General features: G+C 43.2%; 1 protein-coding gene across 1 annotated transcript in view; it reads left to right on the top strand.

The window, feature by feature from the left end:
• Nucleotides 1–9,800: 9,800 nt before the first annotated feature.
• NWD2 (NACHT and WD repeat domain containing 2) overlaps nt 9,801–27,209 on the top strand; it is a gene marked incomplete at both ends in the record, with an annotated part of 216,169 nt that continues 198,760 nt past the window's right edge. The window contains one exon of the mRNA XM_082611480.1: nt 9,801–9,951. Coding sequence (XP_082467606.1) covers nt 9,801–9,951 — 151 coding nt within the window. The remainder of the gene's footprint in view (nt 9,952–27,209) is intronic.

The raw sequence follows: 27,209 nt of genomic DNA on the forward strand, positions 1-27,209 counted from the left end.
CACTGCATCGACCCAGGCTCCTAGAGTCCCCCAACTCCTAGCTAAAGGATATTTACTAGCTACTGAGCATGAATCTATTATGAGCCTTGTTCCTGGCTCTATTTTGATCTTGGACCTCAATATCAGGAACAGTATGAGTTTTCCACTTTTAAATTGCAAGATAGCTTTTGACATTCTGTGATCTCCTTTTCTGCTTTGCCATAGGCCCAGGAATCAATGTACTTCTCTTGCCTTTTTTCATGTTGCTCTAGCTCATGTCTTACCTAGATTTTCTGATCTCAGCTAGACTGCCTGTAGAGTAAAATCCAACGTCCTCAGCTCCTTTTGGTAGACCTGCAACCCTCATCCCCAAACACACAAAACAAGACACAAACAGCCAAAATTCCTCAAATGGAATTGTAGTCATTGACTGGTTTGTTTGATTTTGTTTGTTTGTTTTTACTACACCTTATCAATATAAATTAAAATTTTTAAAAACTACAAAGTTTTAAAAATCTGACATAGTTTTACTGTCATGATCCCCTTTTAAATTAATAACTATGTCTAGCTGGGCTTCTCTTCTAATAATAATCACCATCCCTAAGTACCAGGCACTGTGCTAAGTCCTTTAACACGTTTACTGTTCACCACTGAAAAGTAGTCAACTCATGTCCATTTCACAGAGAAGGGCACTGAGGCTTAGAGAAGAAAATTTATTAAGCTATAGCCACAATTTCTAAATGTCGAAGCCAGTATTGGAACCCGCATTTATCAATTTGTTTCCAAAACCCACATCCTGCTATTATAGCCTACTACCTTTTTGAGTAGAGCCCATGAAACCCCTTTTAGATTCTTGGTCTTGCATTGTTGGGCATTGTGACTCTTTGCTTCCATGCAGCCCTTTTTTTCTAGAGTGTCAACTGATGTCTTTTCAAGTATGTACTTGTCTTACTGGGTTTAGTAATGTTTAAGAAACCTCTAAACTGATTGATGGTCATTTCATTAGAGTCTTCCTCTACACAGATAACATCTTTTTGGAGTCCCATACTATACTGGACTGCCTGAGAACAGGGTTTGTCCTTGGAACAAAGAAATGCTTAACAGGAAGTGTTTAATGAATAAATGAACAAATAAAACAAGCAAATAAATAAAATGGATGAATATATGAATGGACAAGTTTAATACCTCATTCTTGCAACTGGCTTTTGCACTGTTTAAAGGCAGTGCCACCCTGTAGCAGAAAGTGAATGGAGATTGAATCCCAGCTTCATTGCTTAACAAGCTCTGTGAGGATGGATCATTACTTAACCTCTCCAAGCCTCAGATTGTTCCTCTGTAAAACAAGTAACAGTACCATACGGCATATTGAAGACCCTATGAGATAATGAAGGTAATGAATGCGACACAGAGTAAACATTCATCGACTATTACATCCATTCCCTTACCTTTAAGACAAATTTTGCAACCTGAGTTTCCTCCTACTTTCCTTGTCTTGAGCTAGTTCTCCTTTGCCTGGATAATTACATTGGTATATGCTACCTAGCATCTAGAGATGGAGTATATCATAATGTTTGAAACTCAGATTCTGGAACCAGACTGCCTGCATTAAAGTACATACCCCACCACATCCTGTGTGATCTAGGCAAGCTTCTTGACATTACCTCGCCCCAGTTTCCTCATATGGAAAATGGGAATAATAATAGTGCCTTCTTCCCAGGGATGACAGCTTAGAATTAAATAAGTTAATGTCTATAAACTCATAGAACCATAGTTAACCCAGTGTAAGGCAATTAAGTGTTTACTTTATTACTATTGTTGTCATTGGCATTATTACTACGACTACGGCTACTACGACTACTACCACCACCACTGCTTCAGGCACTTAAGTAAAAGTGCCCTACAATGTTCTTCTTGGAGATAAGAGAACTGAATCTCTGCCTTCTTCATTTGCTATTGATCTCCAACTACTTGATGTTTACTACTGGATATCACAAGTGCCAATTGCCTTTCTGTCTAAACTCTCTAAGTTTTTTGCTGCTGAAAATTATCCCCAAGTACTTGCAATATCCTGAAGTTAGTCTGTCTCAATTTCAGGATCTATTCATTCTTTGTCTGTCCCATTTTGAGATATATAGAGTTCTACTCTTCCAAAATTAAGTGGTCCCTAGATCACTGACTGGTGTGTGTGTGTGTTTGTGTACATATTACCTCTGCTGTCATATGGTTTCTGACTCTGCTGTGAACAGTCATTTCTCATTTCCAGATAGCAGCCCTTCCTCTTCCAATTTATTGTCTCGAATCTGCTGTTGTTCTGCCAACCAGGAAAACCCAGCTTGTTTGAATTGTGAATATAGTAGATGTGAAGAGACCCTGACAGAGAGCCTCTGGGATCTCCCGTGAGTCAAGGGAGCGAGCAACAATGTGTGAACATTGTAACATATGGTGTGGCTGCTTAGAGGATTCTTCTTAGCTCACCTTCTTATTCTTGGTTGCGGTCCAAGAGAGGTGAGCTTTTTCAGGTACCTGAGTCTTAAAGAGGTAGAACATCATTATCCTAATTTTATTCTAGAAATGCAAGAATCATTCAATTCATCCCTTGTCCACAGCATCCAGATGTTCTGGGCCATATAAGAACAGATACTGTACACTTGCTCCGGGAGGTGTGTAAAGGTTTTAACCATCTGACCTCTGAACCTCCTTCTAGTGTTTAGAAAACTCTGTACTGCCTGAGTCTAGATGCAGGACAGATAGTCACTCTCCCTGGCTTCCTGGCCTCAGAATCCAGAGTGAAGATTACAGGGCAATAGTTATGGCAACATCTAGTGCCCAGTGGCAATGGTGCCAGTGGTGGTATCCAGCGAATGGTACTGGTGGTGGCAGGGGTGTACTGCAGCGTTCAGGCTGCAGCAGCAGCAGTGTCAGTGCTAAGTGTCTGTTCTTGTGACACTATGTTGTGAATCCAATGAGCTGACCTCTTCTGGTCCCCTCCCATTTTCCAAGCCTGGTTTTTCATCCCTCCCAGCAATGTTACTACTATCCAATAATTTTCCAGAAAATTGCTTATATGCTTAAGCCAATCAGCACCAGTTCTGTTGTTTTCCACCAAAAACCCTGTGTTGGACAGATGGCTGATTTATTATTTTCTATCTAAACCATATATAAAGCAAACACTTGATTTCAAATGATAGTTTATTCTTTGAATTGAATTGGACCACATGTTGGATTATGGTTAGTAAATTTTATTGTCATATCCTTATTAGCACAATTATTCAGAAAAGGTGACAAAATTCTATTTTGACTTACCACTTCCTATTTATTATAGTTTTACTCTCCTGAGTATCTTATAACCCAGCAAGTAGTGTTCAAATCATTTTTAAAAATCACTTTCCCCCTCTGTTTTCTTCTAGGACTTTTACAATTTCAGGTCTTAGGTTTAATCCATTTTGAGTTGATTTTTCTTCATGTTGTAAGAAAAGGGGACATTTTCATTCTTTTGCTTATGGATATCTAATTTTCCTGACAATGCTTATTGAAGAGACTATCCTTTCCTCATTTTGTATTCTTGGCACCCTTGCTGAAGATTAATTGACTGTGTATGCATGGGTTTATTTCTGGGCTCTCTATTTTGTTCCATTGGTTGATATGTCTGTTTTTATGCCAGAACTATACTGCTTTGATTACTATAGCTTTGTACTATAATTTGAAATCAGGAAATGTGATTTGAAGAACAAATGTGCTTTGTTTTTCTTGCTCAAGATTGCTTTGGCTCTTCAGAGTATTTTGTGCTTCTATATGAATTTTAGGGTTGTTTTATCTATTGATCTTAGCAGTGATTTTTTTGGATATGACACCAAAAACACAGTCAACAAAAGCAAAAATAAACAGGTGACATTATCTCAAACTAAAAACTTCTGCACAGCAAAGGAAGTCATCAACAAACCAACAGAATGGGAGAAAATATTTGTAGACCATATATCTCATAAGGGATAAATACCCCAAATATATAAGGAACTCATACAACTTGATAGCAAAAAAAAAAGTAAAATAATATAACCCTATTAAAACATGGGCAAAGGAACTAAGTCAATATTTCTCCAAAGAAGACATACAAATGGCCAACAGATATATGGAAAAGATACCAATGAAAAAATGATGACAATGAAAAAATCATTGTCAGGGAGATGTGAATCAAAACTATAATGAGATATCACCTCACACCTATTAGGAAGGTTGTTATTTAAAAAATGAAAGACAAGGGTTGGCAAGGATGTGGAGAAAAGAGAATCCTTGTACACTGTTGGTAGGAAGGTATATTGGTACAGCTTTTATGGAAACCAGTATAAAGGGTCCTCAAAAGATTAAAAATAGAACTATCATATGACCCAGCAATCCCACTCCTGGGTATATATTCAAACAAACTCATTTAAGCTCTCTAAGCCTCTTGTACTCATCTTTAAAACTGAGCTGTTAATAGAATTAAATGATATGGATTTAGCTTTTGCTCAGTAAAAATATAAAAACCAATGTAAATGTACCTAACATTGCCATCCAAGCAGAATGTTTTATACACTATATTATTTGGTTTTCCTAACAACTAGTATAAAATGTATAGAAAATGCAAATGATGTTTATCAATTTGGCCAAATGGATCGTGTTATATATTGGTAGCCATGTGGTATATTATAATTAACCTATAGTTTGGTGTTCAGAGATCCAGTTTTTAGACTGCTTCTACCACCCACCAACTGAGTGAACTTGGACATGCCATTAAAATTGCTTGATCTGCTTTTTCATATTAGAAAAATAGGGAGTAGGGTGGAGTATAGTTAATCCAGAACCTACTTCACAGGGTTAGAATCAAAATGAGTTAACAGGTGTGAAAGTGCTTTGTAAAGAGTGATTCTCCAAATAAGTATCAGATGATGGAAGAAGAGAGAAGAGGGTGTCTAAAGGTACTGTATTTGTGACTAATGTCATGAGGTGGAAAAAAATTTGACGATCATAAAATGAAAATAAAATATTTAATTTAGAAATATAAAATAATCTATAGATTTTTTATTAAGAAACTTACCATACTTTCTTCTACTTTGTATGACATACATAGTGCTCTCATAACAATGTAATTGTATAGAAGGTTGTAAGAGGCAGACGGCTCAGAAAATACATTGCACAGAATTGGAAGGGGGTGGATATAAAGTTAGAATTTCTGAGTCATGAAAACATCAGATAGCAATTTCAAAAAGGTGTAACTTTATTTAAAACCAAGCTGCTGTGAATTCTATCATGCTGCAGACACCTCTGAATCAACAATCTCTGTTGGCAAATTGTTATGCTGACAAATCTCACATAAACTGAAAATTTCCATTTTGTAAACAAGTAAGTGGGTTCCTGATGGTCTGGATTATATCCTGAGCTGGAACTCTGGAAAACAGATTCCTTGCTTGAGTGACCCTGCATAATCCATTTCTCATCTTAGCAAAGAGATTCAAATATTTATCACCCATATCAGGGAGCAACTGTGAACTTTAATGTAACATTAAGTTTAAAACACTTCTACAAGTTTGGGAAACACAAAACACATGGTTGGCTTCACTGGCTAGATCTTATGTAATAGAGTAGTATGGTGTGTTAATTTGGTCATCTTTATAACACTAGGGGCTCTATTTCCACTTCTATCCACAATAAGAAAAATGCAGAACACCAGTCCAGAAACATCCAGGCCAGAATATTTGATGTACAGAAATGCAAATGTACATGCAGATAAATACAGTTTGGATGATGTATCTTCCTTCTGCTGGGTCAGAGTCAATGTTCTTTATGATCACCACACCCATTATCTAAGCAGAATGAACTGAACATGTGATACAGCCATGCAGCTGGGTGAAAAATCACCAGCTTTCACAGGAAAGGGAAGTAGGTGAGGTACATTTGCATACCATGGACTTTGGAACAAGCAACCTGCACATACATCACAAGAGGTATACAAGGGACAATGGTGTCCAAGAAGGGGCCTCAAGTGGGAAGATGAGAGGTATTTGGCCCAGATCCCAGATACAGTGGGATTAAATGAGAAACCTATTAAAGGCTTTATACAGTGTCTAGCTTACAGACGTTTAACATATCAATATTATTAGACATTAGTTTTCTTTCCTCTTGTTTTATAAAATTACTTTGTGGGAGGGGCATTATCTATATACTAAGGGGAGTTGGATTCCTTGACTGCAAGGAATCCTTCTAGCTTTATGAGTAGAATGAACCTGGCAGTAATTTAACCTTTGAGCAGCCCTGTTTTATCAAGGGCTGGCATCACTGTTTATAAAGATAGTAACCTCTCTGTGGTCCTCTGGCCTGCAAAGTGGGGTGAGTGAGAGGATGGAGAGGGAAATACCTGTTCCTGATCACAAGCTTGGTCCCAAGCCCATTTTTCATGTACTTTTATTTTCCTATTTCTATTTCTAGGTGCTTTTCTAGATGCTCCAGCCAACTTCAGGGATGGTATGGGTTTACCTGTGGTCTTATGAGGAAAAGACAGGACCCAAGGAAAACAAGGAATTTGGAAGTCTTTGTCATCAGATCAACATCCTACAAGTTGGAAGAGTCTAGTCTTGTGTGATCTTGTGGCAGAACTTCTTTCCTATTTGGTCTGTGATAACCAGCCTTCCACACCTGTGAACACAGGCCTGAACACCTATTTTTCAGGTTACTAAAGATGCCAGCCAGGGTCAGACCTGGGCAAAATTAGAAAACAAAGGTGGTGTGTTAGAAAGACTACTGAGACAGGGGCCCCAGTACCTGGATCCTGGCTCAAGCATTAACTAGCTATATGACTTTGGGTAAGTCATTTCTCTTTTTTGAGCCTTGGTTTTTTGTGTGTGTAAAATGGGAGTAATAATAACATGTTTGTAAAGTGTTTTAAACAGATAAAAACAGAGCAGTCCCCATACTGTAAGTCAGGGCCTGTCTTCCACATTCATGCCCACTCTTTCCCTTCCCTTTCCAGTTTCTCTCCCTCCCCACCCTCCACTTGTACAGCCTACAGTTCCTCAGGGTGGGAAACAGATCTAGTTAATTCATAACAAAATGTTTGCACCATGAGTGACTCTTCCCTTATGCCATCTGCATGCTAATGAATGAATCTCTGTTTTTAGGCTATCCAATGTTAACAAGAGACAGAATGGAAGAAGGTAGAAGTGTGTGTTTGGGGGCGGGCAGGGGGAGGTTGGGTATCCTTAGGTAGAAACCGCCCTGATAACCCAAAGACAGCAGCCTGCTCTACCTGACGCAAAGCTGGCTGTGCTGGGAGCCTTTGGAAGCTTGGTCCCACAGATACCGTGCAATTCTCTCTCCTCTGCATCCTTGGTCTGCAGTGACACTGGCAGATGCTAAACTTCGGCCTGTCTAGAACACTTAATTAGGTTATAGAGGCTGCCAAAAAGCCCAAAGTCATCCTAAGAAAGTGAAACACTTTGAGATCTGAAACAAAGGTCAGAAGACACAAACACTAGTTTGATTTTTAAGAGAGAAACCACCAGATAAGGAGGCGGGGTGGGGGTGGGGTGGCCGGGGGGATGGACGAGAAGGAGGGGAAGGCCGGCGGGCCCTTGACAATCTGGCAACTCCTCATCAGTCTCATAAACAACACTGAGATCAGGCATAAAGTGGTCCTGGCTCTCCTTTCTCCAGTAACAAATACTGTATATTCATGAAGGATTATACTGTAATAGACACTGTATATTCCTAACCTCTTCCAGAGAGCCCAGTCCGAACCTCCTGGGACATCAGGAGAGCTTTCAGAGAGTTGTCCTTACTGCTGAAGAAAGTTCCCACCTGGGAGTAATGATGTGGGAGAGAGGAAGGAGATAATTTGCTAAATGGGATCAGTTGAACTAATACATGGACACGTTCAAGGTTTTCTTTATTGGTTGCATCAAATTATTACAAAGTAAGGACTGCTGTCTGCCCCCCTGGTTCTCAGTACTGAAGAGGCAGCCTTAAAAACCCAGAGACCCAATTCTCCAAAAGGGTTACCCCAGAAAGTGTGTGCTGGTGATGCGGCGGGGTGACAAAATAAACAGCAGTGCGTAGGACTTCACTGCCACCAGCAGGGCCCAGAAGAAGTGCAGGCCAGGAGCTGCCTACAGCAAAGCCTCAGGTGAGAGGCCAAAACTAGCAGCTGAGCTACCTTCACCCTGTGCCCAACCGCCCCTCCCCAATCTCAAAGATTTGGAAAAACTATTCTTCCTCTCTAAAAGACAGGAGTTCCTGCCCTAAAGCTCAACATAAGGGGTTTGGAGACCAAAGTCCAGTTAAAGCTCTAAGCACGCCCTCCTCACTTCCGCCACCCCACAGCACTATCACACTTCCTTCGTGCCCCGGGATTTGCAGAATTTTGGAGGTGCAATGAAGTGCGGCCCGGAGATGGCAATTTTATGGCTCGGTCGCTTTACATCTCACGTCACCCCGGATGTGGATCAGACCCCTTGCACTGTCCACCTCACGCCCCGACCCCAGGCAACAGTCCCCCATGCGCTCTGGCCACGTTGGATCAGCGTCAGGTGGAGCCAATTCACGCTCTGCACGAACTTGGAAAAGCTGCTCCACGCCAACTCTGATCTCTCGCACCTGGCTCCAATCTGTAGCCACCTGCACTTTGCGGGATGTTGCGCGGGGCGACGCTCCCCCGAGTCCACACTGGCCTGCGGAGCCCAGGCGCGCGCCAGGGCGCGCGGGGCTCCCGGCATCCTCCTGTGCGGCGGGGTCCCGGAGCCTCCGGGCTGCCGGAATGGCCCGGGAATGCGCCCGGGCGGGAGCAGGAAGTAACCCCTGGAGACTTAGAGACCTCGGGAGGGCTCGCTGCGGAGATCGGCTCTAGGAAAGGTTCCGTGACCACGCGGCGAGGAGCACGTGAGCGGCGCTGCTTCGCTATAAAAACCCCCGGCTCTGCTGGGCGTGGGGAGCGAACGGAGCGGCAGGGCTCGCCACCTGCGCCAAGAGAAACGGCGACGGTGATATTCCCTCCAGGACGCCCGAGACGGTCCTGAGTTTTGGTGCTTCGATCCCTGGGAGTCCGGGCTCCGTGGTGCGTCTAACTTTGAGGCGGAATTCCCAGCACTTAGGCAAAAAACGCGCAGACGCCGGGATGCGAGCGTTTTTGAAAATGCTCAGGGCTTGTTTGACCTTTAGTAGAGTTGGAGGAGGAGTAGCAGAAATCTCGGGCTAATTTCTTTCTGGTCGTCTACCGAAGAGGCAGCCAGAAGCGCCCGGGCTCGCCCTCAGAGAAGCCCGGGAGACCCCTTGCAGCCCGAGCCCCCCCACGCCAGAGCCGCCCTTAATTTAATTAAGTCGAGGGATATTCCTGTGCCCCGCGGGAGGCGGTTGGCGATAAACTCCGGACGCCTTTTGTAGATAAGTTTGGTCCGCTCCACTTGCCCGCTCTGTCCGGGCCCCGTTGACCGCCCCCTCCTCTAGCGGCGGGCGCGGGCGGGGACATGGCCACGGGCTCGGCTTCCCGGCGCAAAGAGGCGCAGCGCGCGTAGCCGCCGCCACGCTGACCTCCCGCTCTCGCCCGCTACTGCGCTCAGCCCTGGCAACAAGCGAAGGCTGACGCCCAGAGGGGCAGGAGGCGGCGGTGAGAGGGGCCCGAGGGTCCGTATGGCCGATCTCCGCCGGCCGTTGGTGTGCGCCACGGAGCTCGCCCGCGTCGCCTCGGGCTCGGAGCGGCTCTGAGCCGCGCCGCCTGCGGGGATCGACCTAGCCGTTCCGCGGAGCCGCAGGCAAGAACCCGAGAAGCAGGAGTCGGCGGCTCTTCCTCCCTGAAGGCAATGTGGCCGGCCGGCGCGGGCACCAAGCTGCCCTGTCCCCGGGACTCTGCGCTCCGGCGGGCGGCTTTCTCTGGGAACCTCACCGCCCTGCCTTCTCACCTGATGCCAGCCGGCCGCAGCGTCCGGGTCTTCATCAGCGCCAACCCTGAAGGTAAGTCCCTCGCTTGCGCTTGTCCGTCTGTCCTTCTATCCGTCTGCGCGGCGGGAGCCAGAGAGAGTGCCATGGCATAGCCGGGCGCGCCGGGCGTCCCCAGCGCTCCCTTTCTCTAGCTAATACCGAGGCTGTCCTGAGCGCTTGGGACTTTAATTTGAATCACTTTTCTTCTTCCCTCGCTCATTGCTTCTGCCTGATGACTTCCCCTGGGACACCCATTTCTCGCCCCCTGGGTTCTTTTCCCTTGGTCTAAGAAATGTCCGAGGTATTAACAGACGCTTCTGGAAGCTTCATCCTGCCACTCCCCACCCCCACCCCGTTTTTCTTTCCTTTAGCGGTTTCTTCTCCGAGGTTATCGTGAAACGCAAATAATACGTCCTCTAGCTCTCTCGGCTCCGCGGCAGATTCCTGAATGGGGGCTCCCTCCTCTGCCACTTGTTCAGCCCGGGGCGAAGTGAGAGCATGGGGTTCCCCGAGGCTTGCCTCTTGCCGGTGTGCTAGTGGGGCACTTTGTCTTGGGGAGCTAAGGAGACCCTTGTGAACCCAAGATCCGCAGAGATCGAGGGGGAAAGCGCTGTGCGGTCCCGAAACAGGCTGACGCTGGTTTCCAGGTGGAGCGTTCAGAATGAGTTCACCCTTACAGTTGGGTCTTGGGCTAGATCGCCCCGGTCTAGTACTTGGCCTTCTCAGTCGTGTTCCAGCTAAAGGCTGGGGACCTGGTAGCTGCTAAATGAAAACTTGTTGATTTATTGCATTCACAAACCACAGCGGCTGAGCTCCGGGTGGTCAGTTTCTCTCTCATCACTGCCTATCAATTCCCAGTCCTGAACGTTAACTTTCATTCCCAGTAAGTGAAGAAAAAGTGGGATGCATTTGACTTGGCTTGGATAAAACTGTAAGAGTTGCTCTTTCCCAGAAAAATAAATGTTTGGCCCTAAGATGAGTTTATAGGAGACTGAAATAGGCGTGTGAGATGGGAAACTTGCTACACTCTAACAAGCCTTGTTTCTGACAAAGAAGTAAAGGAAAAAAGAAAGTTAACAGTCATATGGATAGAATCATCATTGCAAAACCCAAGGTTCTGGTTGCTTGTAAAAAGCATTCAGAGGACCTATAAAAAATAGCTTTCTAAAAAAATTACTGTTTCATAAAACGCTAGCAGAAATTTCAGGTACAGTTCACCTTATGACAAGGGGATTGGGAAAAGAATCAAATAGATAACCCACAGTGATTAGTATTAGAAAGGCTGTACACTTTTGAGGGAGAGTATGACTGTCCTTTTATCAGTTTACAACTCAGTTTCACAGCAGTTAGTAATTAAGGAGGCTTTTTGAAAGCTGCAGTACATTCTTTAAAATTCCTTTCATCTGAACTATCTCTTACAGGATTTTTTTTACTTAAATCTGAATAAAATAAACTGTGGGGCTGTGCAGCATATTGAAGGACCTAAGGAAGTTTGCAACTTAACTTTTCGGTGTTGTTTTTAAAAATATTGATAAAACAGCAGTATTTGAGAGAATTTAATTTTCCTGAGCTTAAAAAAGAAAACCTCGTAAGAAGTGTTAAGTGTGCTGATGTAAAACCAGTTAAGTAACACTTTTCTTTAAACAAGTTGTTTTTAAATACAGTGAAAAGTCTGCTAATATCATTAGTAGTTTATTTTTCTTTACATTTGTAATTTCTAGGATAAAAATCAGTGATAATGGATTTATATCAAGTTAACTTAATATTGAATTAATATTCAAGATTAATGTCATTTTTCTTAAGCCAGTACATGTGATTCTATAAATTTTCCCATTTCTTGAAATACAGTAGAAGCTTCAGCGTGTATTAACATTAGGACAGAAGGCAAGAGAGGGGGTGGATCATGCCTTTTGGTCACTGAGCTGGGCAGCTTGCACATTGATCTTAAAAGACCAGAAATGTGAATCTTACCTGAGAAATTGCAATAGGAGCAGGACTTCAACTTTTATGCCAAATGGAGAGCCGAGGGTATGTTAAATAGAAAAGACAGAGATAGGTTTTTTTTTTTTTTAAGAGCCTGAACATGAAGCTTTGCGATCTCCGTAAATGCTCTGTCAGAGACAGCACTTTACCACCAGATCTTTATGGATATGACTCAGGAAGCAAATGGTTGTGTTTTGGTGTGATCCCATATTAGATTGTTGGCCAATACTCAAGAGCCTCTCCACTGTCAAATTAAGACAAAGAATATTATCTCATGCTTTTCTTTACAAGCGGGAATCCAGTTTATGCTCTAAATAAAAGCTTCTCTGTGTTGAACTCATAGCAGTACTTTTAAGAATCCAGGAAGGATCTCCCTTAGATTGCTTTACAAAGCTTGTATGAAATTTCCCTATCAGTAATTAAGATAATACATGTTTTTAGAACATAGATTAGCTCAGTCAGTAGTTCGGTTTTCGTTCTCAAACCCTGTGAGGATGGTGGACCAGAGGGTGTTCTCCCTATTTTACAGAGGAGAAAACTGAGGCACCAGGTTAAGCTAGTTGCCTGAACTCATCTAGCAAAATGAAACAAGCTGGAGCCTGCAGGGGCCTTAAAACATCTCTTGGTACTTAGGTTCATGCCTGATTTCTGTAAATGTCTTACACCAATATGGTCAAGAAAATCAGCTGGCTGTAGTCAACAATGCTGGCCTTCCTCTTGAAATCTGACAGCCACAAGAAGCTGAGTAGCAGGAAGGAACCATAGCTGCCCTGACCCATTTTACCCCCATGAAAAGGTAGCCATAGGAGCATTCAAGGAAATGGCAGGATTTTCTGAACTCTAAAGGACACATTTCTATTCAAAAGTATATCTGCATCAGACCTGTCCCCACTGTGTGATAGACACTCGAGAAGAACCAGTGTGGGAGAGGAGTAACTGTCCCCCGTTTTCTTGCGTGGACGGACCTTGGACTTCATCTAGTCCCACCTCCCACCAACGTAGCAATCCCATCTGTGGCATCTTTATTAATCCTTGGATTTTTTCCAGTCATTTAACCACTGTCTCTCTGCCGGAATGGTACTTATACCTCCTTGGAACAGTGGTTCTAAAGCACGTATAAATTTCTCCACTGTAATTAGCCTGAATTGAATTGTCCGTGAATATGCAGAGGAGAGGAGCCTGCACAGTTCTCTCCCTGTGACTGAAATTGGAGGGGCCTGTTAAATAGTATTCCTCTTCTGTGCTTCATTTCTTACCCAAGGCTCCTTTTCTTATAAGGACACATCTCATATTGGGGACTCTACTTTCATCATCTCATCTAAACCTGATTACCTCCCAAAGGCCCCACCTCCAAATATCACATTGGGAGTTAGGGCTTCAACATATGAACTGGGTGGGGGGGAACCACTCAATCCATAACATTCTGCCCCTGACTCTCCCGCAAAATTCATGACCTCCTGGCATGCCAGATACATTTATTGCATCCCAACAACTGCAAAAGCCTTGTCTTGTGGTAGTATCAACTCTAAAGTCTAAAGCCCAAAGTCTCAACTAAATAATATGTGGGTGAGATGCCAGATAGGACTCATCCTGAAGCAAAATTCCCCTCCAGCTGTGAAGCTGTTAGATAAGTTATAGGCTTCCAAAATACAGTGAGGGGACAGGCATAGGATGAAGTTTTTCATTCCGAAAGGAATGAGAAAACTGGGAAAATTGGAAGGAAGAAAAGGATGAAGGGTTCCAAGCAAATCCAAAACCTGACAAGGCAAATGCCATTAGGTTTTAAGGCTCTAGAATAATCCTTTTTGATTTGATGCTTTGCCTTCTGGACCTGCTGGGGCGGCATTCTCACCTTTATGGCTCTGCCAGGAGGGAATCACCCACCCGGGTTCAAGGAGGCCCTGACCCCAAGTCTTTAGGCAGAGGCCACCTCCCCTGTTGAAGCCCAGATGATGCCTCCCCCAACTTTGAAACCAAGGAGGCAGCACTGATGACCTCTGAATCTTTGGGGTCATTCTTCCTTTGTCTTCAAGAACACATGTTCACAGGCAGTAGCCCTGTGTTTCCAGTCCTGTAGGGCCTAAGAGGTCTGACAGCCTTCCTTTCTGTCAACTTGTTTCCTCCAGTTCACACTGGCCGTGTTTCTGCTGGGCCGGGGGTGGGGGGGTAGGGGGGTCGGTCCATGCTTCACACATATCCTCATTTCTTTACCAAATGTTTGTGTGACCACACCCTTACTGTTCTTTTCAGAACAAACCTCCACATGTTTTTTGAAATATGGATAGGCAGAGAGCTTTCAAGATCATGAAGTTCTGGTTCCTTTTTGCTTAACAGTTATTACTTCATCTCTCTTTCTCATTTTACTATAAACAGTTGGAGAAACCAAGCCAATCCTGCAGTACTTTCTTAGAAATCTCCTCAGCTGAACATCCAGTTTCATTGGTTCTAAATTCTACCTTCCACAAAACACTGTTCAGCCAGTTCTTTACTACTTTATAAGTCACTTTTTCTCCATTGTCCAATAACATGTTTCTCATTTCTGAAAGTCACCAGAAGGCCTTTGTAGTTGATAGTCTGGTCATGATTGTTTACGTATTCTCTGAGAAGCCATCTCTCCAGCTCTCCTCTTTTCTGTGCTCTTACCAGAGTCTCCTTTAACAGTCCCTTCATGGCATTCTTGGCTTTTTCAAGCACGCACCTCAAAACTCTTCTAGCCTCTACCCAGTTCCAGAGCCGTTTCTACATTCTTAGATATTTGTTAGAGCAGCACCCCACTTCTTGGTACCAAAATCTGTCTTAATTTCCTAGGATTGCCATAACAAATTACCACGAATTGGGCTTTAAACAACAGAAATCTATAGTCTTATGATTCTGATTCTAGAACCTGAAATCAAGGTGTTAGCAGGGCTGTGCTCCCACTGAAGGCTCTAGGGAAGAAACTTTCTCTGCCTCTTCCTACTTTGATGCCAATCCTTGATGTCTGTGGGCTTGTGGCTTTATCCCTCCAGCCTCTGCCTCATCCTCGTATGGGGGAGAGAGAACTCTTGTGTCTCTTCTTCTAAGGACAGTAGTCCCATCATGGGACCCTACCCTCATGACCTCATCTAAACCATTATCTCCCAAAGGCTTCACCCCAAAATACCATCACATTGGGGGGTTAGGACTTCAACATGTGAATTTGGGGGGATATAGTCCTTCAGTCCATAATAGGTAAAGTCTAAACCTGAAAAAAGACCAAATATTGCCTTTATAACTAATAAAAGCTGAAGCAGGCCAGTACTCCTTATCTGTGATCCTGTGGGCCAGATGCGATTTTGCAATTTCACATTTTTTTAGATTTAGGGGGAAAATGGTGCATGTGCTGTTTATTATTATTAATATCTGATAACCAGATATGAGTATGTTTATAAGAAAACATGACTAAGTGCTGTACTGTAGAACTTTCTGCAATGCTGAGGGTCTTTATCTGCATTATTCTATGGGAGAGCACTATTTACATATGGCTGTTGAGCTTTTGAAATGTGGCTAGTATGACTAAGAATTTGAATTTTTAATATTTCATAGTAATTGACTTAAATTTAAAGAGACTCATGTGACCATTGGCTGTTGTATTGGACACATAGCTGTAAGTGGGGTAATAAGGACTGTAAATGGCGTCATGTCCATCAAGATCAGATTTTGCCACCATCGACTCAGGTCACTTCAGGTTTTGCTGCCAGATGAATTGGGGAAAAAATTTGTTTTCAACACTGGGGGATTTTGTAATTGCAGGTAAGGGCTGTGGCTCTTTACTGGGGAATTTAACTTGAGGCAAGTGGGTTTCCCAGTACTGAACCTCAGAATTGCACAGACTTACCCTCCCCATCACTATCAGCAGTGGACAAAGTCCAGACCCCTCCCCATGGACAGAGTTGAGCCCTCTAAAATTTAAGATACAGAGGAGCTGAGAAGAATGACAGGTTTACTTACAAGAGAGAAAGAAGGGGCTGGGCTATGTGTGCTCAGATTTTCCTTCCAAATGCATCCATCAGATAAAGACACTTGTCCCCTCAGGAATAAGTGCCGGCCCTGTCCATGGCTACTAGTAGATCCCTCTGTGTGTCAGGAGACATCTGGAGTGGAGGGAAAGATACCTCCAATGTCTCTTTTGTTTGTTTCCCACCCCCCCACCCCCCACACACAGATTTATGCACTGGTCATCTTTGAAGATTGTGCACTTTTGTCTACAATGTTAATGATTGGATGCTGAGTCCATTCCCACTTAGACATTTTTTTTTATTTTTGTTTTTTTTTGCGGTATGCGGGCCTCTCACTGTTGTGGCCTCTCCCGTTGTGGAGCACAGGCTCTGGACACACAGGCTCAGCGGCCATGGCTCACAGGCCCAGCCGCTCCGCGGCATGTGGGATCTTCCTGGACCGGGGCACGAACCCATGTCCCCTGCATTGGCAGGCGGACTCTCAACCACTGCACCACCAGGGAAGCCCCCACTTAGACTTTTTACTTTACTTGTCTTTGCATCTTCCCTGACTCTCTTCTCCATTCCTTTGGAGTCTTGGTAGGAAAAGCTTATTCTCCAATTGGCAGAAGCCGCAGTAACAAGAGAGAGATAATCCCTACAGTTGCTGCATCCAATGGCCATTGTCTTTAGCTTGTGCTCCCAGACAAGAGGCAGAACGATGTGCGTCAAGAAATTCACAAGAAACCTATGAATATTCTTTACCATGGTTCTACTTACCTTTCCTACAATGCTAATATCCAGGCTCCTTATTTTTTCATTGTTTTTATGAGTCATTGGAAAAAATAGTTAAGCACAAGAAGCATATATATATACTCTTCTGATGCTGCAAAAACATCTTTCAAAGTTGAGAGTCTTAAAGGAAAATATCATGAACGGCTATTTTATGATAAATGCACACAGGACATTTATAATAAATGATTTATAAATTTTAGTGGTTGAGTCTTCAAGTCCTTCAGCAAACATTATTCAGGCAGGAGAGAATACTAGATACAAGTACAGACTTGAGAGCCAAACTAGCGAGGTTTGACAACTCCTCAGTCCACCGTGTAATGCAGTGATTTCTTAAGCAAGTTGTTTAACTTATTTGTTCTCAGTTTCATAATCTCTAAAAGAAGACAGTAGTACCTGCCTCACAGGGTTATTGAGTAGATTAAATAAGCTAATAGACGTAAAGCACTTAGAACAGTGCTGGACACTTATTAAACATTGTTTGCTATTATTATCCTTATTATCTTTATTAGTTTCCACTGTGATCCAGACACTGCAGCTATGGATATGCGGAGAGGAACAAGGCATTTCGTGCCCTCAAGGGAATGTCATCTGAGAAGCTATCAGAACTCAGTAGTAAAAAACAAAAGCCGTTCCAGATACTGTAGGAAACAAACATTGTAAGGGTTGAAGGAGTGAAAGTCAGGGGCACCATTAGGCATTTAGGTCACATTGCCAAAGCTGTCACCCAGAGGGCAGGAAAATGTAGAAGCCACTGCCAGGATCACAGTTGCCGCTGGGGACTGGGTAGCTGGCTGGCTTCTACAAGCATGCGCTGAACCCGAGTGTCAACCACAGCTGGTGGCAGAAGAAGCTCCCTGGCTCCCCTTGCCCTCCAGATCTCACACAGATTGTCCATCTGGCAGAACGGGATTGCATTCGGACCCTGGCCACAAGTACGACTAGGACCCTCCAGGCCTCCAGCCCCTCCACCACAAGGGAGAGAGTGAAAGAAGTGCTATCGGATGTTCAACCCCAAGAAACAGTATCTGGCCCGGGGTGGGAGGGAAGGCATATTCACTCATTCGCTTATTCAACCACTAATAAGCGAATGAGTGAAGCACCCACTCCACATGGGTGCTGTTCTGGTGCTTACAATACAACAGTAACAAAACAGGCCAGGTCTCTGCTCTCATAGAGTTTACATGAATCATAAATTATATGTGATGGGCACTGAGCTAAAATATGAGCAGAGCATTAAAGAGACAATGAGGGTGAGTACGCCAGCTTGGGGCTGAGGATGCAGGGTTGGGAGGGCCCCCCAGAGGAAGGAGTGGAGAGCCAGGGTGCAGAAACTGTTCTCTGTGGTAATTGAATATGAGGCGAAGAGATGGCTAGATCTCTACAGGGAACAGAGAGGGATAATCTCGATTATTCAACGAAGAGCTTTTATCCTTTTGAATAAGAGTGGCGCTGATGTCTTGAGGTGATGGTATCGTTTGTCCCTTGAAAGTGGCTCATTTAGAATGACATTTAAGAAGGCGTGACTTGGCCCATATAGGTACTCTGTGTCCAAATGGATCGTGACTTTATGGTTTAATAAATCATCTACTGATCTTTACAAATTCTTGTTACACCATAGCAATGGTGCATTTGCCATTTTAAAGCGCGTCTGCAAGTTTGTATTTTGTTTCAGTTGTCTGTTGCTGTGTATCAACTTGCCCCAAAACGCGGTGACTTAAACCAGTGATTTACTGGTTTACACATTTCTCACTCCTGTGTCTGGCTCCTTTGTGCTCCTGCATGAGGGCTCCTTCGCTCCAGCTTATTCTCATTATTCAGGATTCATTATAGGGGATTGACTTCCCCAGAGAAAGGAAGTGGAAACTGCTGGGCCTCTTCAGGCCTGGGCTCCGAAGTCCCAAAATGTCACTTTCCCTGCCCCTGCGTCCTATCTATGTGAGTCATTAAGGTGAGCCTAGAGTCAAAGGGAGGGGAAGTAGACCCCATCTGGTGATGTGGGGTGAGGCATGTGCACGCAGGGAGGGGAGGATTTCATGGTGGCCAACTATGAAAGCTACTGAAAGTCCCAGTTCTATTGTGTGGTTTCTTTGGCTTGGCTTTGTCATAATTAGATTAAATGAGATAACACATGAAAATGTAGTAAACTGATAGCCTGACACATAGCAAGTGCTCAACAAGCGTTACTAATCATAATAGTTGCTGTTGTGATGATGATGAGTTGTTGAGGCTTGACAGTGACTGTGTAAACTGTACCCTTCTAGATCCTCCCAAATTCTGAACTGAGGGGAAAAAGACCAGAGAGTTTGCAGATAGGAGATCAAATTATCACCCCTTTGCTGATAAAGGTAACACCGGAGGATGCTTTTGTGCTTCCTAGCACTAAACATCAGAATGAGACAGGCTTCTGCCCCCACGCTGGCAGTGGGGCTGGGGAGGGTGAGGGACGGAGGGTCTGCTCCACAGAACAGGAGTCTGGAGCGGGGAGCACAGCCACGCTCTCCGTGGACAGACGGGTCACTTCCCCAGGGAGAGGGCTGAGCAGGTGAGTGGAGCTTGCCTGGTTTATTCTTCCCACATTTTCCAGTCAAACAAGTCACGCTTTAACTTCCCACCTGATTCTGGAGAGGGTAAGCGGGGCAGCAAAGAGAGTCCAGGAGTCTTCTGCTCCAGAAGGGCTTCTCTCCCCTAGCACGAGTATTCACTTATTTCGATTTTAACATTCGTACACGGTGGAAGCCTTCAGTTACCCAGGATCATTTAAATCAGATCATCTAGTTTGACATACCCCAAATTATATCCCAGTGAAATATCTTTTTTTTTTTGCGGTACGTGGGCTTCTCACTGTTGTGGCCTCTCCCTTTGCGGAGCACAGGCTCCGGATGCACAGGCTCAGCGGCCGTGGCTCACGGGCCCAGCCACTATGAGGCATGTGGGATCTTCCCGGACCAGGGCACGAACCCGTGTCCCCTGCATCGGCAGGCGGACGCTCAACCACTGCGCCACCAGGGAAGCCCTCCCAGTGAAATATCTTAATACAAAGAAGAAGAGACAGTGAGCTATAGGGTGTTACATACCTTATATATAAAAGCAGAAATTACATGCAAATATCCATATCAGAATACTTTTGTAAGATAAGTGCTTAGCATGGCTTTGGGAAAAGTCACTTTACCTCTCTAGAAATAATTTGTTTTAAACCACTAAGTTTTGGGTTACATTGATATGCCGCAGTAGACAACCAAAAAGTACAAACTCACAAACACCTTTTAAGATGGCAAATGATAGAATTCCTACAGAGTAACGGGCACTCATCTACAAAGCAGTCGAGTTCGATAAAGTAAGCAGACAGTTCTTTTCAACTCAGGAAATTCTTTTAAGTCTCGTTCTTAATGGTCGTTTGATTTAAATAAAAGTAAAACTTGTAGTAGATGGCTCACAGGATTCATAGGTGCTGAGTTATGTACAATCTAAAAGAAAATGATATTAACTTAAAGATTCCTTTGTATAACTTCTTCAGAGCTTTAGTTTCCATCATATTTTTTACTGTAATTAAACAGAATTCATTCTACAAATTAATATATGTTGGCTGTTGTATAATTAGAAAAAGATTTGTGTGATACTAAGTTACTGAAAGGTTAAAAAACTGCAGCTTTGGATGCAATTCAAAGGGAATAATACCCACTTCCAATTAAATACTTCCTTGAAATCTCATTTGCAATCCAGAATATTTCAAAGACTTTGACATGGGGGTACACTCAAAACAGAGGGCAAAGCCCAGATGTCAGGTGTCTTATTCCAAGAGTGATTACAGAATCTAACTCAGAAATGAAATCACAAAATTGAAAGAGTATCCTTCATAATGCTGAATCTGATCCATTATGTATAGTGTCATTCAGAGAGATTCTTGCCCCTGAATATATTTTCTTTAGATTTTATTCTAAGGATCAGCTGCGCTATTGGTTAGATAGGCATTGTACACACCAAACTCCTAACTGATTGGTGTGGAGAGTTACAAAGGAAGTAAGAGACACATGCTGCTGCCTTTATTTTTTAGACTCATCCATCTAGGAGGCAGGACCAACACAACTGCCAAAAATATCAATGCAAACACTGGCTGTGAGAGGGATGTTTGTGTGCAAAGGTCAATTGGAATAATTGGAATCAAACTGTCATATCTGATATCCCAGTCAGGCATGAACTGGTCAAGTTTTGTTAAAAGGGAAAGACCAAGATGTATCAAATCTAAGAAAGAGCCCTCTCTACTGTAGTGGAGTGGCCAGTGGGGAAACTGGTCCAGCTGCAAGTGATGAGAACCAGTCTCTCTGCTGAGACCACTGAAAAGAAGACATGAAAATAAAAGCTCCCTCTTAAGCCCAGGGTCACTCTCTTCGGAAGCCCAAATAATCTATGTAGAGAATCCACTGTAATAACAGTAAAAGGAATATGCAGGAAAAGTGTAAAAAGATCCAGACCTTCCCACCTCTGAGAAGCTACCATTGGTAGGTATGTATATGCAAACTTGTGGGGGATGATTGCATTCACAAAATAGGAATTTCACAATTTAATGAAATCACTCCAAACTAGTAAATCTTATAAAGTGGGAGGCTTTTGTCACGTGGCCCCCAAATTTTTTGGCACTCCTCCCTTTGACAGGTGGAATCTATGACATCTTTCCTTGAATCTGGGCTCTCTGACTGGTTTTGGCCGATAGGATACAGAAGAAATGGCTGGGCCCAGGCTTTTAGAAATTGGTCACTTCATTTTCTGTGTTTGAAATACTTGTTCCTTAGACCCCAGCCACGCTTGAAAAGATCCCTTAAGAGAAGTGAGCGGTAGCACCACGTTGCCAGCGAGGAGGAGGAGCTATCTTGGAAGGAGTCTCCCCCCCACCCCACCGCCCCACCCACCCCCAGCAGAGTCCTCCCAGCAGACCCGTGGTGTATGGAGCAGAAAGCCCCTCCCCACCAAGCCCCGCCCAAAGTGCAGATCCAAGAGAAAAATGAGTGAGGATTGTTTTAATTTGTTATGCAATAATAAATAAGTAAAAAGGCATAAAATGAAACAAATGTACTATAGTGCAGACTGGCTAAGGTGAAAAAATTTGGGGGGCAGATCTGGATTTGCATCCAGAGATTTGTTATAATCTTGGTAAAGCATTTAATTTCCTCAAGCTTCATTGCCCCTCAAACTGCTGAATGTTGAGCATAATATTGGGTTGACCAAAAAGTTCATTTGTTTTTTTCCATAACATCTCACGGAATAATAACAATGGTAACTACCTTACAGGGCCAGCATGAGAAATAAATAAATAAGCACCTAAGACAATTCCTGAAAGATAGGGAGGGCTTAAACATTCTAGATCAGAATTTGCTAAAAGCCCTAGGCGATACAGAAAAGAAGAGGTATAAGGTTACAAGGGAATAAGAAGTACTTGAATAACTGCTCTTTTGTAAATTGTGGCATGAAATGGGTCATTGTTCCTAAATTATGCCACCTATATAATCATGTAAGCTTGTAGCTAGAGGGGGCAATGTAAAACAGTGTATTTCTAAAATGTTGGTTTAACACATAAATTCATCCCAAATTATGAGGCGTTAAGTTAATAAGTTGCATCTTTAAATAATAGAGCAGCCACACCTTATAACTTTCAAAAAAGTTATCTGGAAAAAAAAACCTCTTTTGAAACCATACGTAGCAAGCAGATGTCAATAAAATGACATTCAAAGAGAATAAAAAGTTAGCACTTTCTCCTTTTAATGTAAGACGTACTAAAATCTTACACTAAAAATCATTTCTTTCACACAGAGTCCCTTTAATGTTGCTTTAAATCTACATGAAGGTTCATAGGTCATTTTTTTAACTCCTGTTAATCTTTTAGGCCTTGATGCACAGTTTGCTTTGCCACAGATGTTCCAAAGAGCATGTTGTGGCCACATTTATGTGGGAAGGACCACTCTTGTTAAAAAAAAAATTGAGCAGCCATCTTTATCTAGGAAGGATTTCAATACAAATCTCATGTATGATTGAAAACTGACTCATTCCAAGTGGCTACTATGGTAGCATGCCCCAATCCTTATGTAAGTTGATCATTCTTGTGTGCCTGTTAACTGTTACTGTAAGCCTGCATTATATTGAGGAAATAACATGGGCATTCCTGTTGACGGTTTGGGGTGGAGGAGAGTAGAGAGGAGGCATGAAGAGAAGGGAGGAGATGGAGCTCTTGGGTGAATCAGTGCATAAATACAGCCAGGGGAAGATGGATGATAACTTGACTCTGGAAAGGGTTAATTCATCTGTTCACTAATTCTGCCCTATAAATCTCAGAGTAGCATGGAATTGAGAGAGAAGGCCCTGGCATCTAAGAATTTTGAAACAGAAACAACTTTTGCTTTTGAACTTTGAGTTTGGTACCCCATGGAAAGAGCTAGGTACTTCGGCAGTCTGGTCCCTCTTGGGGCAGGAAAGCCAGAATGCTGAGCATCGGCAGGGCGGAGGAAAGCCAGGAGTCTGCCATCCTGGATGTACCTTGTATGATTATTTTTTTTTATTTTTATTTTTTTTATTTTGCGGTACGCGGGCCTCTCACTGTTGTGGCCTCTCCCGTTGCGGAGCACAGGCTCCGGATGCGCAGGCTCAGCGGCCATGGCTCACGGGCCCAGCCGCTCCACGGCATGTGGGATCTTCCCGGACCGGGGCACGAACCCGTGTCCCCTGCATCGGCAGGCGGACTCTCAACCACTGCGCCACCAGGGAATCCCCTGTATGATTATTTTTTAAAAATAGGAAATCAAGGGTTTAGCCAAATGCTTTGGTACTTCTACCAAGATTTTTAAATATTTGAAACTCACTCTTTGGATTCAGTACTTATTTTCTAATCTCTTTTTGTCGTTCCTTACCATTTTCCTTTTGGAAACTTACAATCTATCTCAACTGTGTCAAAAAGAAAAAAAAAGTTTCACTTTTGCTGATAATTGTGAATAGGATCAGAGCAGACCCATGCTCTGCAGGCGGCTCAAGTGGGTGTATAAGCGGGAGGGAGGGGTCCCTTTTTACACTCTGCTGACCTCAAAATGCGTAAGTAAGTTGCCTCTCTGCCAGCACTTGCTCATGGGGGCAGGACAGTACAGGTTTCTAGGCCACGAGTTTCATTTGATACCACGGCATCCAAGAATCAAAACAGTAGCATCCTAGATTCAGTACTGCCAAATGTTTACCTGTTGTGTGACCTGGGGCAGGTTCTAGAATGTCAATCTTCCTTTTCTGTCAGAACAAAAAACATCTATATTGTATCAGTATATCTTACGGAGTTCTGAGGGAGTTCTGAGGACTAAATTCTAATGTCATATACACACAGTGATCCCTACTACAAAGCTTTCTTCTTTTCTTAAAACTCTTCCAAATACATGAATCTTAAACTGACTCTAAGCCAATCTTAAGTAATTAGGTTCCAGTAAAATAATTAATATTGAGTACTCACACAGAGTAGGTGCTCAAGAAAGACTTGTTGATTCAAAGTCATACTAAGAGAAATGAAAGTGGAGAGGAGGTGGGGGCAGTCTACCCCACAGATCCAGCCTTCCCAGGCGTTCCTGCTGGACCAGCTCTAGTGCACAGAACCCATCTCCCTAAGTTCCAGTCCCTGTCGCCTCCCATCCTCACCTCCAGCAGAGCCAACCCTCTCTCTAGCAATATACCCAAACTCCTCATACCTGTATGGCTCCCCTGCTCTTCTGGGTGAGACTAGGTCCCTACAGGGATGGTTGTAGAGACCCAACCGTGCAGACCCCATCCCCCAGGCTAGAGCTTCCATGAAGCCACATTCCATGAATACAGCTCCTGATTTTTTGCTGTAGCCACCCAAGGGAGAGGAAAATTGGTGGAGAAGGGCGTCTTCCTCTCAGGAAAGCAGGGACTGAAGAATGATGAGGTGAGAAGAGATTTCTGCCATGAAACCAGACAACAGCAGTGCAGTTTTAAGTTCCCGTGCAATTCTCACAAAAACAATGAGAAATCAAATACTGCTAACGTTATGGTCTAGCTGCACTGTGACTTTGGGGACCAGTTAGGAACCTTGCCACTTTCTGCAACATTATCTTTATGGCAAGTTTCATTTTGTGTTCCATATAAATCATGCGCAGTCAGGCTTGCGTATCAGCCATTTAGAAGTTGGAGAGATTTGAGCGTTTTCACTAGAGAACTTTCTCGTTTTCTAATAGCCTTGTGTGTGCGTGTAGTATAATGTTTGTGTCCTAGAGGCAACCTGTAGTTAGGAGGCATGAAATGGACTGAAACGTTTTGCCTTCTACTTTTGGTTTGGACGGTACCTCTGCTACCTTGGGCAGTTCTCCCTGGGACTCTTTTCCTCATCTGTAGAATGAGGTAGATGAAAAACAGGACTTCTGGGACCTCTTCCAGCTTCAGTATTACATTACTCCATTTCTTTGAAACTCCACAGCAGTTCCATTTTGTTTGATTTGTTTTTAAGAAGAGGAAGTGTGGGCTCTAGCTCTGCCTCCTACCTTTGTGAACAATTACTCTATCGTCGGAAAAATGATGATAATATCCCCTGACCTCCTTGACTCAGATGTTTGTCATGATAATGGATGGAGAAGCACTTCTGAAACTGCAGTGTACTGCAGAAGTGAACACTGTTGATTATTTGAATGTCGAAAGTACGCAGAGGACAACCAAGTCAGTGGGAAACCTCACCAGGATTTAGAAACCCTTCCCACCTGTTCGGTATTAAAACTGGAGAGTGTGAGTAGGATGAAATAAGCATAAACGTCCTCTTCTTCAGGCCTACAGATGAGACTTTTAGGTTGACAAACTTGTTGGGCCTTTGGGTGAGGTGGTTGAATATAAAGTCCTGGATAGAAGGAGTTGCATCTCCACCCTGAATTGTGTGATGGGATTCATCATGTGTGTACGTCCAACACAGGATACACACGGGGACTAGTGAGTAATCGAGCTTAAAGGCTCACAGTCTGGAGCTGGAAACACTTGAGTTTGAGACCTTGCTCTGTGCCATTTTCTGACTCGGTGACCTTAAGCAAGTTATTTTAGCAAATCTACAATTAGAGAAATTTCCTCTGAAATTGAACGTATCATAGGATTCTTATGAGGCTTAAATAAGATAAAGCTTGTGAAATGCTTATCACCTGACTGGCACATAATAAGTCCTCATTAAGTGTTAACTAGGTTTATTTTTATCATTGTTGTTATTTATTAGCTCCATTATCTCCTTACCTAGCAGATGCTGACAACTCAGCTAGTTAAAGAGGTGACATCAAGCCTGGCTCAATTAGCTGGCAGTCATTAAAAACAAAAAAACAAACAAACAAAAACCTCATCTGCCAGTGGTATCTTGTTGCCCACTCAATTAGAAGAGGGAAAGATATGTGACATGATGATACAGTTGGGAAACATTTATATTCTATTTGCTTATATTAAGCCAGAATGTTTATTTCCAGCTGTCAAGGTTGACATCTTAAGAGGCCATGGTTGTTACAAACATTTTAAAAAGTACTTTTGTAGAATTATCATCAGAAATAAGTTTATGAGCTAGGAGGACAGGCATGCCTTCTTGCTTTACAGTCAGACCCTGTTTTTAATCAGAAATTCACAACAGTCATTTTACAAATATTTATTGAGTGCTTTCTACACACAAGACACTGTTCTAAGCCCAGACTATATGGAATTTAACTATGTTAAATAACTGTGTTTATTTAACATACACATCACCCCTACTGTCATGGGTTTCATGTTCTAATGGAGGAATCATGTGAAAAAAGCAAATAAACTAAAATATCTTTGTAAACTTTGTAAACTCCTTGGGATGACGCATACCATGAAGAAAAATGAAGCAAGGTAAGGAGAAAGAGTAATGGGCAGAATTACTTTCCCATCAATGAGTGGTCAGAGAAGGTCTGCCTGATGAGATATTTGAACAGAGCCATGCACAGAAGGGAAGAAGGGAGCCAGCGAGATAACATGGAGGACAAGCATTTCTGCCAAGAAGTGCATGCAAAGAAGAAGCAGTAAGTGCAAAGGTCCTGAGGCAGAGCATGCCTTAGGTGCCCAAGGAGCAACAAGGTCAGTGTGGTGGAGAACAGATGGAGACAGGACAATTTTCATAAAACGTAACACCCAAGTATAGCAGGCACCAACCAACCAGAACAGATACTGTCTATCAGCAGCCAGTAAGCTGCACCTGTGTGTCTCTGCTGAGCATCAGCCTTGGTAGACAATGAGATCAGGGAACATTTGGGGGCCAAGATCATGTGCAGCCAGCATGTTATCTAGACTTAGCTCCATAAACCAACTTTACCCACAAAAGATAATGATTTTTCACTATTTATTTGAGTAGTATCCCATTCATTGATTCCATTTATTTTTTAAAGTGATTCTAAGAGAAGTTTCCAAAAGTATTTCCAACATTGTTGAAAAAGAGGGTGTGTCAATATTCACTTGGATGTATATGTAGGTTTGTTAAAAACGAACCTGATCAGTGTTTTGTTTTGTTTTGTTTTAAATTCAGCAGTTGTCCAGTGTCCTAATGAT

Source organism: Mesoplodon mirus (genome assembly GCF_964341445.2).
Source record: "Mesoplodon mirus genome assembly, chromosome: 2".
Taxonomy (NCBI): domain Eukaryota; kingdom Metazoa; phylum Chordata; class Mammalia; order Artiodactyla; family Ziphiidae; genus Mesoplodon; species Mesoplodon mirus.